Source organism: Labrus bergylta, chromosome 20 (genome assembly GCF_963930695.1).
Source record: "Labrus bergylta chromosome 20, fLabBer1.1, whole genome shotgun sequence".
Taxonomy (NCBI): Eukaryota; Metazoa; Chordata; class Actinopteri; order Labriformes; family Labridae; genus Labrus; species Labrus bergylta.
This window is the reverse complement of record NC_089214.1, coordinates 24,012,340-24,027,802: the sequence shown is the minus strand read 5'-3', so window position 1 is coordinate 24,027,802 and position 15,463 is coordinate 24,012,340. Positions and strand designations below refer to the sequence as shown.

At 43.8% G+C, this 15,463-nt stretch overlaps 1 protein-coding gene across 1 annotated transcript; it reads left to right on the top strand.

Annotated features, from left to right (window-relative positions):
• The first annotated feature begins 3,731 nt into the window (after positions 1-3,731).
• Positions 3,732-14,345, top strand: LOC110000412 (myosin-6-like). The gene is made up of 37 exons (XM_065949137.1): positions 3,732-3,935; positions 4,001-4,144; positions 4,217-4,373; positions 4,450-4,477; positions 4,563-4,668; positions 4,739-4,831; positions 4,998-5,061; positions 5,140-5,238; positions 5,319-5,422; positions 5,498-5,636; positions 5,725-5,843; positions 5,916-6,065; positions 6,141-6,311; positions 6,390-6,699; positions 6,802-6,875; positions 6,952-7,157; positions 7,883-8,006; positions 8,468-8,604; positions 8,688-8,943; positions 9,027-9,269; positions 9,364-9,540; positions 9,621-9,766; positions 9,853-9,943; positions 10,026-10,415; positions 11,037-11,163; positions 11,254-11,372; positions 11,459-11,655; positions 11,780-11,963; positions 12,049-12,214; positions 12,309-12,433; positions 12,515-12,823; positions 12,908-13,111; positions 13,184-13,480; positions 13,554-13,658; positions 13,730-13,825; positions 13,927-14,061; positions 14,212-14,345. The coding sequence occupies exons 1-37, from the start codon at positions 3,732-3,734 to the stop codon at positions 14,230-14,232; spliced, it is 5,817 nt and encodes a 1,938-aa protein (XP_065805209.1). The 3' UTR covers positions 14,233-14,345.
• Positions 14,346-15,463: the final 1,118 nt, after the last annotated feature.

Sequence of the window (15,463 nt, the reverse complement as noted above, 5' to 3'; positions counted from 1 at the left end):
AACAGACCCACGCATAAACACAACATAAACAAAACACAAACAGACACACGCATAAACACAACATAAACAGACACACACGATCTGAAGGCTGATTAGAGAACAAAGTTTACACCTCGAGTGTTGAGTCTCGAGAGTCCAAGGGTCTTGTTCAGCTATGCAGAGGTCTTGGAGGAGTAGATGCCATCTCTGACTGTAATGGAGAGGAAGTGTCACAACTTAACACTTAGCATGGTGGAGTAACTGTTTGGACCCTTTGTCGGCTGACGTTTTCACAAAAATTTAAATGATTTGTATTTAAATCAGATGATATTCAGGAGTTTGTCCCTGACGATATCACAAATCAACCATGAGTTCATCTTAAACACCGTGATTTAAAAGTCCCATATCTCAGTGAGTATAATGTCACCTAAAACCAAAGTACATTGACCCGAGATGAATAACCTGTTCAGGTTTAAGAATCTCAACTTGAGCGAGACGTCTCTACGACGTTGCACCAGGAAACCAATCATGTTTGAGATCTCCTGATGTTGAGGTTGATTCTAACCTCCCATGCACAAAAACAAGCCAGTGTTAGCTTCTTTATGATAGTGGACCGGATTATACCAAATGTAATCAGTTATATTATGATAACAGGAAGCAGGCAAAGGGAGGGCAGATTGTGAAATTATAAATCACAGCACACTCTTATTTTGGGTGTTTAGTGCTGAAGTAAGCCAGGTTTCAGTACGCAGGGACACTGAACACAACTCCTACTCGACCTCCACAGGATTCAACATGGCCTCCACTGGTTGGTGTTGTGTTTTTAAACTGAACCGGTCCTTATGGATTAGCTGAGAGCTTTTTTAGTAAACCTTATCTCCTTGTTTTATCTTATTTTATGATCTCTGCCGCCCTTCTGAATTCTTTAGAAAACAGAGAAAATGATACCTTTAATTCTTTCCTGAGGGGACACGTGTGTTAGCTTGAGCTTAGATAAAACTTTAACTGTCTGCTTAGACCTCACGCACCAAAACACTTTCCAAAACAATTTCACAGGTTATCTTTGTCCTCAAGGACAAAAGGAAGATACAAAGCCAGGCCAATGAGAAGGACTGTGATAAATATACACCCTTAACTTCCACTAGAGCCAAAATACAGAGCGGTGACTTGGGGCCGTTTTCACAAAGCCTCCTAAGAGTTGATCCTAGTGACTAAAACGCTTAGAATCAAGACAATTTCTAAGAATTTCTCCTAAGGCCCATATTCACAAACATCCTGAGACTCCTCTCAGGAGGCCTGGTCAACCCTGTTGCTAGGTATGACAACTTTTTTCAGAAGCTGTGATTGGTTAATCCAACAGAATGGAGAAAAAAGTAAATCATAGAATCTAGTCAGACATTATGTAATGTTAATTAGAATATGTGTGATAATATGTAAAACTTACTTTAAAAGTAAAAGGCCTACAAGATGTTTGAAATAACAAGCTCACCTGTGCAGCAGCTTCTTCACATGCTGATTGTTACCTCAGCAGGTAAAGGGTTAATTAGTGATTGGGTGAACCTGTGGAGGTAACCACATGGAGACAAACCCAACATGTCTCACTTTGTACTGAAAGAAGTCAGACGGATTGAAATGTCTGCATGAATCATTTTAGTTTGTTATGTTAGTCTATGATTCAATAATAATATTCTTCATGTAGTGTTTGGAGAACATTTCTCTGTTTACTCCTCAGCTTGAGAAACTCTTCATCCTGTTAAAAGTCCTCCTCACTCCTCCTAATAGTTTGAGGAGAAATTCTTAGAAAATGTCCTGATTCTAAGTACTCTTAGTACTTAGGAGGCTTCATGAATACAGCCCTGAGAATATTCTTCACAAAGAATAATATTTTTTAATCAGTCAGGCCGAACCGACTAAAATGACATTTCAATCCATCTCTGATGTTTTTCAGTACAAAGTGAGACATGTTGAGTTTCTCTCCATGTGCTTACCTCCACAGGTGCATCCAATCACTGATTAACCCTTTACCTGCTGAGGTAATGATCAGCATGTGAAGAAGCTGCTCTGAGCATCTGATTTCAAACATCTTGTAGGCGTCATACTTTTAAAGTACATTTTACAAATGATCACACAGATGCTAATTTCATAGTATTCATAATTAGACAATGTCTGACTAGATTCTATGATTGACTATTTTTCTCCACTTTTTTTTAAACTAACCAATCACAGCTTCTGAAAAAAATGTGTCATACCTAGCAATGGGATCGACCACGTTTCAGCCTAGTTTGAGTGCATCCTGAGAGTAAGTGTGAGGTCTCAGTTTGATTTAATGCATCACTCTGCCAAAAAGAATTTTAGTGTCTCTGAATGTCAAGAGCTGGTCTCTGAGCTGAAGGACAAAAGGAAGGAAACAATGTGCCATAAACACCTCTGAGTCCCCTGAGGTTTCTTTCACCACTCAGCGGAGACCTGGTCTAAGTATGCTAAGCTGTTCTGAAGTAAATACAGATAGCTTTGTTTGAGTGGAAACTAATCCACATGTTTCTCAGGAAGGCCAATGACGCTCCATCAGAGACCCGAGGACAGGAGACAGCTGAGAATGAAAGTCTCCACATGTCCCTGATGTGATGAGGAGTGTGATCCAGATGGCGGGCTGCCCAACATACAAGTTGCTAAAGTCAAAGGGTTCATGTTTCTCTTGAGGAGGTCTTCAGGCCGACCCTCCAATAAACACCTGATTGAAGGATCTCCTCTCAGTTCAAAGCTGTGCTGACCTGTCTTAATAATGTGAACGTGTGGGAGTTGATGAGAGCTGTATGATTACATTACAGGACAGACATTTTGAAACCTTGAAAGTAGCCGGCTGTCGTAAACACTCTTTATTTTCGAGAGATGAAGCTGAGTCCACCGTGAGGAAAACAGAAGGACGAATCCAAGACTAACAAGTTCACTTTTGAGCTCCTGCGTACGTGAAGGGAGACGATACCGGTTCCATCTTTACTTTTAATTTTGTTTAAAATCATTTCTGAGCCTCAGACTGCTGGAAGAATTTAATGAAATTTAATTAAAGCTAACAATTTAATTTAATTAAATGAAATTAAAAATGAAATCTATGAACATGTAAACGTGTTTAAAATGAGTTTCTAAATGTTTTAATAAGCTTTCTAACTTATCGGTTGATGGGACAGAGAAAGGTTAAAATTAAAAATAGATCTAAGTCCAGTTTCACAGGTCAACCATCACATGAGCGTTATTATAGTCTGCTCCTCCAAATACAGACCCTCCTTTTGTTCATTAGTGGCCTTTGTCTTCTGATTGATTCTGATTGGATGGCAGAGTGTTGAAGCTCCACCTCCTGGACATATAAAAGGACTGAATCAGAGCGACAAGTCAAGACAGGAACACAGCACCAACAGGTAAATATATCAACTTACATCTACATGTTGCGGATTTTTGGGTCAGATATTTAAAATAAAACTTTTTTTTCTATTCAGAGACTCGACCACGACAGAAACATCAAAAGAGGAAGCCAGGTAAATATCTAAGAGCTGGTTGATTTTCAAAATAAAAGCAATAAATGAATTTACCTTTTTAATGATGAAGTGAAATGTGTAGAAACCTTTGATCAGGCTTAAAAAGTTAATATTTGTGTCTTACTCTGAAGTTCAGCTTTAATCTTCTGAACGTCATTTAAATGATGAAATCATGGAAAACTTGATAAACACATCATCAAACATTCACTGACAGCTGTCAAGATGTCAGGTGATGCCCTCATGGCGGAGTTTGGGGCCGCAGCTTCCTTTCTGAGAAAGTCAGATAAGGAGCGTCTGGAGGCTCAGACTCGAGCTTTCGACATAAAGCGGGAGTGTTTCGTCCCCGACCCGGAGGTGGAATACGTCAAAGCTATCGTCACCAGCAGAGACGGCGGCAAAGCCACCGTGGAGACGGAGTTTGGAAAAGTAAGTTTATTATACAGAATAGAATCATTTATTATTTACTCTCTGACTTTGACAAATCTTCTCAGACTGTCACCCACAAAGAGGAAGACATCCATCCTCAGAACCCACCAAAGTTCGATAAAATCGAGGACATGGCGATGTTCACCTTCCTCCACGAACCTGCCGTGTTGTTTAACCTCAAAGAGCGTTACGCTGCATGGATGATCTATGTGAGTATTGAACACAGACTCCCAGATCTCTGCTCTTCTTTAAGTGTTAATAAAACAGGGTAATGTTGTCAGACCTACTCCGGGCTGTTCTGTGTGACTGTCAACCCGTACAAATGGCTGCCGGTCTACGACCAGGCGGTCGTCAACGCCTACAGAGGGAAGAAGAGGAGCGAAGCCCCTCCTCATATTTACTCCATTTCTGACAACGCGTACCAGTACATGCTGTCAGGTGTGTTTCTATCATAATGATCTCACCTGTAATCACTGACACGTCAAAACACTGACGCAAGCCTTCAATCTTACAGACCGAGAGAACCAGTCGATCCTGATCACGTGAGTCCTTTAATCCACCAACCAATCCTTCAAATGAATCCTATAATGCGTCACGGTTGTGATTCTGGCTTGTGTTGGTCTTCAGCGGAGAATCTGGGGCAGGAAAGACGGTGAACACTAAGAGAGTCATCCAGTACTTTGCCAGCATCGCAGCAGTTTCAGGCAAGAAGGACGCAGCTCAGGAGAAAAAGGTTGGCTTGAAACAGGCGGACATAAATGATGTAATGACTTTCTGATTAAACTGATCTGTAAACTCTGCAGGGAACCTTAGAGGATCAGATCATCCAGGCCAACCCGGCTCTGGAGGCTTTTGGAAACGCCAAGACCATCCGAAATGACAACTCCTCCAGATTTGTGAGTTTCAGGTTTCTCGCTTTATGATTGGGCTTCTGTTCAGAATCTTTTCCCCCCTTAATATAACAAAGAATAACACTGTGGACTATTTTAAACATGAAGACGTTATCTTTACTTTAACCTTTTGAACGGCCTCATCTTGTTAAGATTTCATTTCTCCTTTAAGGGTAAATTCATCCGAATCCACTTTGGTGTCAGCGGGAAACTGTCGTCTGCTGACATTGAGACATGTAAGAGTAGGATATGAACTTCTTCATGCATCAAATGATGCTGTTTTAACTTACAGACATGATTTTACTGTCAAACAGATCTGCTGGAGAAGTCTCGGGTCACTTACCAGCTGAAGGCTGAGAGAGATTATCACATCTTCTACCAGATTCTGTCTCAAAAGAAACCAGAGCTGCTGGGTGAGCTCTGCAGCAAACACAAACACTTTCACCTTTACAAAGGTCACAAACAAACACTGAAACTTTGTCTCCTGTGACAGAAATGCTGCTTATAACGAACAACCCATACGACTATAGCTTCATCTCCCAAGGAGAGACAACTGTAGCCTCCATCGACGATGCAGAAGAGCTGATCGCTACTGATGTAAGTCGTCCTTTCAAACATTTAAACACTGACTTTCATCATCCCAGAAATCATTTCAGGCTGTTTGTTTTAAAGGACGCTTTTGATGTCCTTGGCTTCACCCAAGAGGAGAAGAACGGTATTTATAAGATGACGGGGGCCATCATGCATTATGGGAACATGAAGTTCAAGCAGAAGCAGAGAGAAGAGCAGGCGGAGCCTGACGGCACTGAGGGTAACAACACCTCATTTTAAAAACACCAGGCAAGCTTTAAAACAAACAATCCTGAATCAATGCTTTTCCAAACAATGGGCGCGAACAGATGTGGACAAAGTCGCATATCTGATGTGTCTGAACTCTGCGGACCTCATCAAGGGTCTGTGTCACCCCAGGGTGAAAGTGGGTAACGAGTGGGTCACCAAAGGCCAAAATGTGCAGCAGGTACGTTTGAAGGTCGGAGGTTAACTACATTCAGGTTTGAAGAATAATGATTTTATAGTTATTTATTTTCAGGTGTACTATTCCATCGGTGCACTGTCCAAATCAGTGTACGAGAAAATGTTCCTGTGGATGGTGGTAAGAATCAACCAATCACTGGACACCAAGCAACCTCGTCAGCACTTCATTGGTGTGTTGGACATTGCTGGATTTGAGATCTTTGATGTAAGTTGAAAAGATTCAAATGACGGATGGCTGTAAAGAATACTTCTGTAACTGCTTTCTACATCATCTTCTCAGTTCAACACCTTTGAGCAACTGTGCATTAACTTCACAAACGAGAAGCTTCAGCAGTTCTTCAACCATCACATGTTTGTGTTGGAGCAAGAAGAGTACAAGAAGGAAGGCATTGTGTGGGAATTCATCGACTTTGGCATGGACTTGGCAGCCTGCATCGAGCTCATTGAGAAAGTAAGTGCACAGTTAACTCTTTATAGACGTAGAGTCTGTAAGAGACACAAGTTTAACCTTATCCACTGCTTCCTGCAGCCCATGGGCATCATGTCCATCCTTGAAGAGGAGTGCATGTTCCCTAAAGCCAGCGACGCCACCTTTAAATCCAAACTGTACGACAACCACCTGGGGAAGAGTCCAAACTTCCAGAAGCCCAGAGTGGTTAAAGGGAAACCAGAGGCTCATTTCTCCTTGGTCCACTACGCTGGAATTGTTGATTACAACATCGGCAACTGGCTGGTGAAGAACAAGGACCCTCTGAATGAGACTGTGGTTGGACTGTTTCAGAAGTCCACTCTCAAGCTACTGTCAAACCTGTTTGCTGGATACACTGGTGCAGATGCTGGTGAGGGGTCTTTGATTATAGTCATTTGGCCATAAAGTTAAATATCATCAAAATAGAATATAAACATGACAGGTATTTATCCACAACATCCCACAACAGCAGATTCAGGAAGTAAGGGTGGAAAGGGAGCAAAGAAGAAAGGTTCTTCCTTCCAGACTGTGTCCGCTCTGCACAGGGTAAAACATGTCCGTCTGTTCTTCATCATCATGCCTGTGCATGGAATGTGTTCATGGTTTCTGTCCTGACATACAGGAGAACTTGAACAAACTGATGACCAACCTCCGGTCAACTCACCCCCACTTTGTACGCTGCCTCATCCCCAATGAGACTAAGACTCCGGGGGCCATGGAGAATCCTCTGGTTATGCATCAGCTGCGCTGTAACGGTGTGCTGGAAGGCATCCGGATCTGCAGGAAGGGATTCCCAAACAGGATCCAGTATGGGGACTTCAAACAAAGGCAAGGAATGTGTTTGATTATTTCAGCCTGCTCTGCTGGATTAACTTTATTTTACATGATAGGAGAAGCAGGAGAAAAAATACAACCATATTATTTTCATTCAGCTTAAGTTCTGTCAGGAGTCCCAGTGTTTGTGTTTTATTTTAAATCACTATTTGAAGATATAAAAAGGAGTATAACATCATGACTGACAGCTCCTCCAGCCATCCCTACAGCACAGACTCTGACTTCTCTTTTGAACAGCAGGAGGAGGTGGAGACGTGTTGTCCATCTTTATATACAGTCAGTGGTGCTGAACAATCCCATTAGTATCCTGAGTAACCAATCAGATCTCAATGTGTCCTGGATCCCTTCACACCTGTACTGGTCTCATATCTGGCAAACCAAGGGGCGTCCAAAACAGCCATGTGGGGGTGCCTTAAAACCGCCTACCTTCTCTGGTCCAAATAAATCCAGAGCATTCAGGACCAGAATCTTAAGTTAGAAGGAGGACATACTGGCTGCTGCATTGTTGTCAGAGAATCCAGCACTTCAACATAGCATGTTTCACGTTATCATTTCAGTCTCTACACATCTCACTGATTGGACCTTTACCAAAAGGAGGGTCAATGTGTAGTCTTTTACAATAATGAACTCTTGGACATTTCCACCTTCAGGGACACTTCTCTCAGCACACAGGAGTTGATTGATTTAAAAATGGGGATGTTATTTTTGTATGAATTCAGATATCGTATCCTGAACCCGAATGCTATCCCTGAGGGACAGTTCATCGACAACAAGAAGGCAGCAGAAAAACTTCTGGGCTCGTTGGATATCGACCATGAACAGTATAGACTGGGACACACAAAGGTTAGTTCTATGCCATCAGTAACATGAGGAGCAGGGTTCAGTGTTGGAATAAGTAAATCAGTAAGGACCACTTACGTCAGAGAGAGTTTTACATGCAGTGAGTTTTCTTTGTGTGTGTGGCTTTATTCTGGGACCTCCCTGCTCCTCATCTACCTACATGGAGAGTCCTGAAAGCTGCAGAGATCCACTGAACAAACCAATGTCACTGACCACAGAAAATAAATTGATAAGTCAGATACGGCATGAAAAGGTGGAGGTGCAGACTGGCTTAGAAAAGAAAGGCAGGTTTCAATTAGGCAGCTTTTCTGTGATTATTGTAGTCCGTCGACATTTATTTAAGCTCACGACTACAAACTGAGATGAGATCTTTAGGATGTTGTTTGATATTTAATGGGGACCCCTGAACTCCCACTAAACTGTGCTGGCAGAGTTTATAATGAAATGAATACGGTTTTGTTCAGGTGTTCTTCAAAGCCGGTCTGCTCGGTGTTCTCGAGGAGATGAGAGACGACCGGCTCGCACTCATCATCACTGGAATTCAAGCTCGGTCCAGAGGATTACTGGCTAGGATTGAGTTTCAGAAGATCGTTGAACGCAGGTTTGTGCATAACATTAAAAACATTTTTTTTAAAGAGACATGGTACAGTAACTCAGATTTAAAGCTCCTGACGGTGTCTCCAGGGATGCTATACTGGTGATCCAGTGGAACGTGCGTGCCTTCATGGGGGTCAAGAATTGGCCCTGGATGAAGATGTTCTTCAAGATCAAACCTCTGCTGAAGTCAGCCGAGACCGAGAAAGAGATGGCAAACATGAAGGAGGAGTTCATGAAGCTGAAAGATGCGTATGCAAAAGCTGAGGCACGCAAGAAAGAGCTGGAAGAAAAAATGGTGACCCTTCTCCAAGAGAAGAATGACCTTCAGCTCCAAGTCCAGTCTGTAAGACCAGTCATCCAGTTTACATCAACTTACCACTCTATATCAACAAAAGAACCATAATTAACCCAATCTTCTGTCTGTAGGAACAAGATAATCTTGCAGATGCTGAGGAGCGCTGTGAGGGTCTGATCAAGAGTAAGATCCAGCTGGAGGCCAAAACCAAAGAGCTGACGGAGAGGCTAGAGGATGAGGAGGAGATGAATTCAGAGCTGACAGCCAAAAAGAGGAAGCTGGAGGATGAGTGTTCAGAACTGAAAAAGGACATCGACGACCTGGAGCTGACTCTGGCTAAAGTGGAGAAAGAGAAGCACGCCACGGAGAACAAGGTAACGAGCAGCAATAATCTAGATTGACACAACTTTTCACTGCACACTTAGATTCACTGTAAACATCCTGGTTTGCTATTGATGGTGATCTCAGGTTAAAAACCTGACAGAGGAGATGGCTGCTCTGGAAGAAATAATCGCTAAGCTGACCAAAGAGAAAAAAGCTCTTCAGGAGGCTCACCAGCAAACACTGGACGACCTGCAAAGCGAGGAGGACAAAGTCAACTCTCTGACCAAGGCCAAGGCCAAACTGGAGCAGCAGGTTGATGATGTGAGTAAAACGTTGTTTCGGACAAAGTCTGGAGATGTCAGCACTTACAGACTAAACATTTGTCATGTTCATCCTGTTAGCTCGAGGGATCGTTGGAACAAGAGAAGAAAGTGAGGATGGACCTGGAAAGAGCCAAAAGAAAACTGGAAGGGGACTTAAAGTTAACCCAAGAAAACGTGATGGATCTGGAAAACGACAAGCAGCAACTGGAAGACAAACTCAAAAAGTTAAGCTCATGTTTCTACATTCACAAACAATGTCCGACCCATAACAGTGTATTAATAAAGTCCACCATTGTGTCATTAAACACAGAAAAGACTTTGAAATCAGCCAGCTGCTGAGTAAGATTGAGGATGAACAAGCGATGGGCGCACAGCTTCAGAAGAAACTGAAGGAGTTACAGGTAGCTGCAGGTTGCTTTGTTTTATGATGTCATCATTACGGGATCCCTCTCCAAATGTGTGTCTTTGAAAACATTCATGAAGGCTCGCATTGAAGAGCTGGAGGAAGAGTTGGAAGCAGAGCGAGCTGCACGAGCCAAAGTGGAGAAACAGAGAGCCGACCTCGCCCGAGAGCTGGAGGAGATCAGTGAACGACTGGAGGAGGCCGGAGGAGCGACCGCCGCCCAGATCGAGATGAACAAGAAGAGGGAGGCGGAGTTTCAGAAGATGCGAAGAGACCTTGAAGAGGCTACTCTTCAGCATGAAGCCACTGCTGCGACCCTGAGGAAGAAGAACGCAGACAGTGTGGCTGACCTGGGAGAGCAGATTGACAATCTGCAGAGAGTCAAACAGAAGCTGGAGAAGGAGAAGAGCGAGCTCAGGATGGAGCTCGACGACATCGTCTCCAACATGGAGCAGATCATCAAAGTGAAAGTAAGTCCTCAACAAATCCATAAAGTGCTGAGAACTATGGACTCTAACCAATAAGCCGTATGCTCTCATTACCTTTAGGCAGATAAGGCAAATAAGAAAAGGAGCAGAGTAATATTTTCAGCATATAATCATATTCTTACTTAAAAGATTGATGCTAAGCTAACGTTTTTGGCTATTCAGTTTGAGCAAACATCTCGTGAAAATTAAGTCCCTGAACTGCAGTTTTCAATGGATGTTATTGCGGCATGATAATATAGTTCACACACAAAGACTGACAGCTATGCTAAGCTAGCAGGCTCCATAGTGCACACACAGACTGACAGCTAAGCTAACAGGTTCCACAGTGCAAACACAGACTGACAGCTAAGCTAACAGGCTCCACAGTGCACACACAGACTGACAGCTAAGCTAAGCTAGCAGGCGCCACAGTGCACACACAGACTGACAGCTAAGCTAACAGGCTCCACAGTGCACACACACAGACTGACAACTAAGCTAAGCTAGCAGGTTCCAGAGTTCACAGCCTGACAGTGAAGTATAACTTCTGGACTTATTGGCCTCTAACACAGAATCTAATATTTGGGTCTACATTGTGTTTACTTAATAATTTATTGATCTTAGGCCAACCTGGAGAAAATGTGCCGCAGTCTGGAGGATCAAACGTCCGAATTCAAAACCAAAGCAGAGGAAGGCCAGCGCAGCATAAACGACCTGACCATGCAGAAAGCAAAGCTCCAAACTGAGAATGGTGAATCTGTTTGATTTGGTTATTTAACAGGCTCGAGGATTAAATCTGCAGGCATTACCTTTTATAAGAACAAACACCTTTGATCTCCAGGTGAGTTTGCCAGGCAGCTGGAAGAGAAGGACTCGTTGGTGTCTCAGCTGACTCGAGGGAAGCAGTCGTACACACAGCAGATCGAAGATCTGAAGAGACAACTAGAGGAGGAAGTCAAGGTCTGTCTTTAAAACCCCTCATGTTAAAATCCAAAGCCCAGAATTGTCTTGAAAGAATGATGTGGTCTCGTGTTTCTTACCTGAAGGCCAAGAATGCACTCGCCCACGCCGTGCAGTCTGCCCGCCATGACTGTGATTTATTAAGAGAGCAGTTTGAGGAGGAGCAGGAAGCCAAAGCTGAGCTCCAACGCAGCATGTCCAAGGCAAATTCGGAGGTGGCTCAGTGGAGAACAAAGTACGAAACAGATGCCATCCAGAGGACCGAGGAGCTGGAAGAAGCTAAGTACGGAGTCACTAAGTTAGAGAACCAAAAAGACAAAAACATCTCTCGTCAGACAATCCCTTGATTCACCTTGGTCTTTGTATTTGTATTGTGAGTAATGATTGGACACTTTTTGTGCTCTCAGGAAAAAGCTAGCCCAGCGTTTACAGGATGCAGAGGAAGCAGTTGAAGCAGCTAATGCTAAATGTTCCTCCCTGGAGAAAACCAAACACCGGCTTCAGGGAGAGATCGAAGATCTCATGGTGGACGTGGAGAGATCCAATGCTGCCGCTGCAGCTCTGGACAAGAAACAAAGAAACTTTGACAAGGTGGGGACCCATGAACAGACGTTTGACCAAATCAAAGATATCACTAAAGTAAGAATGGCTTCTTAATGATGATGACTTGAAACAGGTCCTGGCTGAGTGGAAGCAGAAGTATGAGGAGACTCAGACTGAGCTGGAAGGCTCCCAGAAAGAGTCTCGATCTCTGAGCACCGAGCTCTTCAAACTGAAGAACTCTTACGAAGAATCTCTGGATCATCTGGAGACCATGAAACGAGAGAACAAGAATCTCCAAGGTAAGGAGATAAGACACAACCAGTCTGTCAACATACAACGACGATGTCATTAACAGAGTGTCATTAATAAAATACATTAAAATACTTAAATCAGAGGAAATTTCTGACCTGACCGAGCAACTTGGAGAGGGCGGAAAGACCATCCACGAGCTGGAGAAGATCCGTAAGCAGCTGGAGCAGGAGAAGGCTGAGATCCAGTCGGCTCTGGAGGAGGCTGAGGTGAAACTCAGGCTGAGGTCTGCGTTCTTCAATTTCTTCCTGAAGCTTTGAAAGAAACATATATTGATGTGTTTGTAACAGGGTTCACTGGAGCACGAGGAAGGTAAGATCCTACGAGCTCAGCTGGAGTTCAACCAGGTGAAGGCTGACTTGGAGAGAAAGGTGGTGGAGAAGGATGAGGAGATGGAGCAGGCGAAGCGTAACCATCAGAGAGTGGCGGACACTCTGCAGAGCTCCCTGGAGGCGGAGACTCGCAGCAGGAACGAGGCTCTGAGGCTGAAGAAGAAGATGGAGGGAGACCTGAATGAGATGGAGATCCAGCTGAGTCAGGCCAACAGACAGGCGGCCGAGGCTCAGAAACAGCTGAAGGGACTCCACGCTCACCTGAAGGTACAACACCTTCAAATATAGAGACAGGTTGTTTGATATCCATTACTTCCTCTGTAAATCCAATCACTGGATCTGTGTGGTCAGGACTCTCAGCTGCAGCTGGACGACATTCTGCGAGGGAATGATGACCTGAAGGAGAACATCGCCATCGTTGAACGGAGGAACAACCTGCTGCAGGCTGAAGTGGACGAGCTCCGGTCTCTGGTGGAGCAGACGGAGAGAGCTCGTAAACTGGCTGAGCAGGAGCTCCTGGATGTCAGTGAGAGAGTTCAGCTGCTGCACTCTCAGGTACGTCAAACGATTACACTTCAAGAATATTAGAAAGAAGGAATGTCACACTTCAACTGTGATTTTGTACAGAACACCAGCCTGCTGAACCAGAAGAAGAAGCTGGAGAGCGACACTGCTCAGCTTCAGAATGAGGTGGAGGAGGCGATGCAGGAGTGCAGGAACGCTGAGGAGAAGGCGAAGAAGGCAGTAACTGATGCCGCCATGATGGCGGAGGAGCTGAAGAAGGAGCAGGACACCAGCGCTCACCTGGAGAGGATGAAGAAAAACATGGAACAAACCATCAAAGACCTGCAGCACCGTCTGGACGAAGCTGAGCAAATCGCCCTGAAAGGTGGCAAGAAGCAAGTCCAGAAGCTGGAGGCCAGGGTGAATATTCAACTTCACATACATCACTTTGTAATTCAATACAACCCGTCACATCTCTGACTTTTGTTTTCAGGTGAGAGAGCTGGAGAACGAGGTGGATATGGAGCAAAGGAGAGGAACTGAGTCAGTGAAAGGTGTTCGTAAGTACGAGAGACGCATCAAAGAGCTCACCTACCAGGTAACATCACCAATGTAATGACTGATAACACAAGCCGACAGCTTTAACAATGTGAATGTGCTCAAACACAGACGGAGGAGGATAAGAAGAATCTGAGCCGTCTGCAGAACCTGGTGGAGAAACTGCAGCTGAAGGTGAAGGCCTACAAACGAGCTGCTGAGGAAGCTGTGAGTGAAACACCTTCACCTGCATTCAGCCAAACGTTTCCTTTGAGCGTGGCTTCATAGACTCTGTAACAGCCGCCCACACTTTCACCTTTCTTCTGCAGGAGGAACATTCGAATGCAAACCTGGGAAAGATGAGAAAGCTGCAGCACGAGCTGGAAGAAGCCGAGGAGCGAGCCGACATCGCAGAGTCTCAGGTCAACAAGCTGAGAGTGAAGAGCCGCGACTCTGGTGCCAAGGTAACCCTTACCCATTTATATATATATGGAAATATATATTTATCAATATATAAACATCTGTCAAAGTATCTAAACATGGAGACTCAGCAGCAGAGCCCTTGTTTTGAAACCATCTTGAAAAATTATTCATGTGACTTTGTCTTTGCTCAGAAAGCTCACGATGAAGAGTGAAGAAGCCTGAAACAGGATCTTCAGACATCTTTGTTTTTAGATGTAATCAAAATATAGTTCTTTAGTTTCTTTATTCTTCATGCAACATGAGCGAATAAAGATTTACTGCATCACTGTGGTTTCCTGTCTTAATGACTTCCTGTGTAAGTGACTTCCTGTCTTAGGGTGTGTTCGAATTGTCTTTTTTGTTTTGGAGCGTTCCTCAGTGAGTGAAATGACCCGGACGCATTAAAGTGGCGGCCATGATAAGAGCTGTTTGAATTCTCTAAAAGCTAAGGAAAGGTGGGTCAATGCTTCCTTTATAACCGCCTTTAGCTTAGGATACATTGGCCCATCCTTTACCAAAGGAGATGAGATTTGCCATCCCACAATTCCTTGTGGCCGCAACATTTAAAGCGAGTTGCGCATCCGACCATTCACGAAAATGAACCACGATCGTAAATATGATGTCAGCTCACGGCTCTGTGAGGAGGATGGCTCTGTGAGTATTGCGAGATGTAGCATCGAGGTGAGCTCCAACATGGCGACGCGCAATCACTGAGACCAAGACAACAAAACACCGGGACTCTTTTTTTACCAACAAAACACATAGTATTCTACATCCCAGACCTTACAGCATAAACCGGAATACTTCTTCTCTCACATGCGGGAGGATATAGCCGACCTGGAAGCCTACATCGACCACTTTTACAGCAAACAGAACATGGATTCAGCTACCGACACTCTACAACAAGACCCCTCAAACGGAAAAAAACTTCCACCACCAGTGATCTCCAGACTACCGACATTGAGGTCAGTGTACTCCAATCAATAAATAACAAACTCGATCTACTGGTTACATTACATGACGAAATAAAAGAGCTCCACGCCAGCCTGGAATATGCATACAACCACATTGAAAAACTTGAACAGTCAAATAACTCACTTCAAACCTCTGTCAGCTCACTTACTGAAAAAATTACCTCTGTCACAAAAGACAACAAAATCATGAAAGAAACTATCCTGGACATTCAAACTAGAAGCATGCGTGACAACCTGATCTTCGCCAGCATTCCTGAACATACAAAGAGGTGTATCCATACTGATCCACAAGAAAATATCACTAACTAATTTCTCCACCATCATTGACCCAGAATGAAGATACTTCATCTTAAACACGTCCATTAACAATACTAATTTTACTATTGCAATTTTTTATGGACCCAACACAGATGAACCCTCTTTCTTTCTT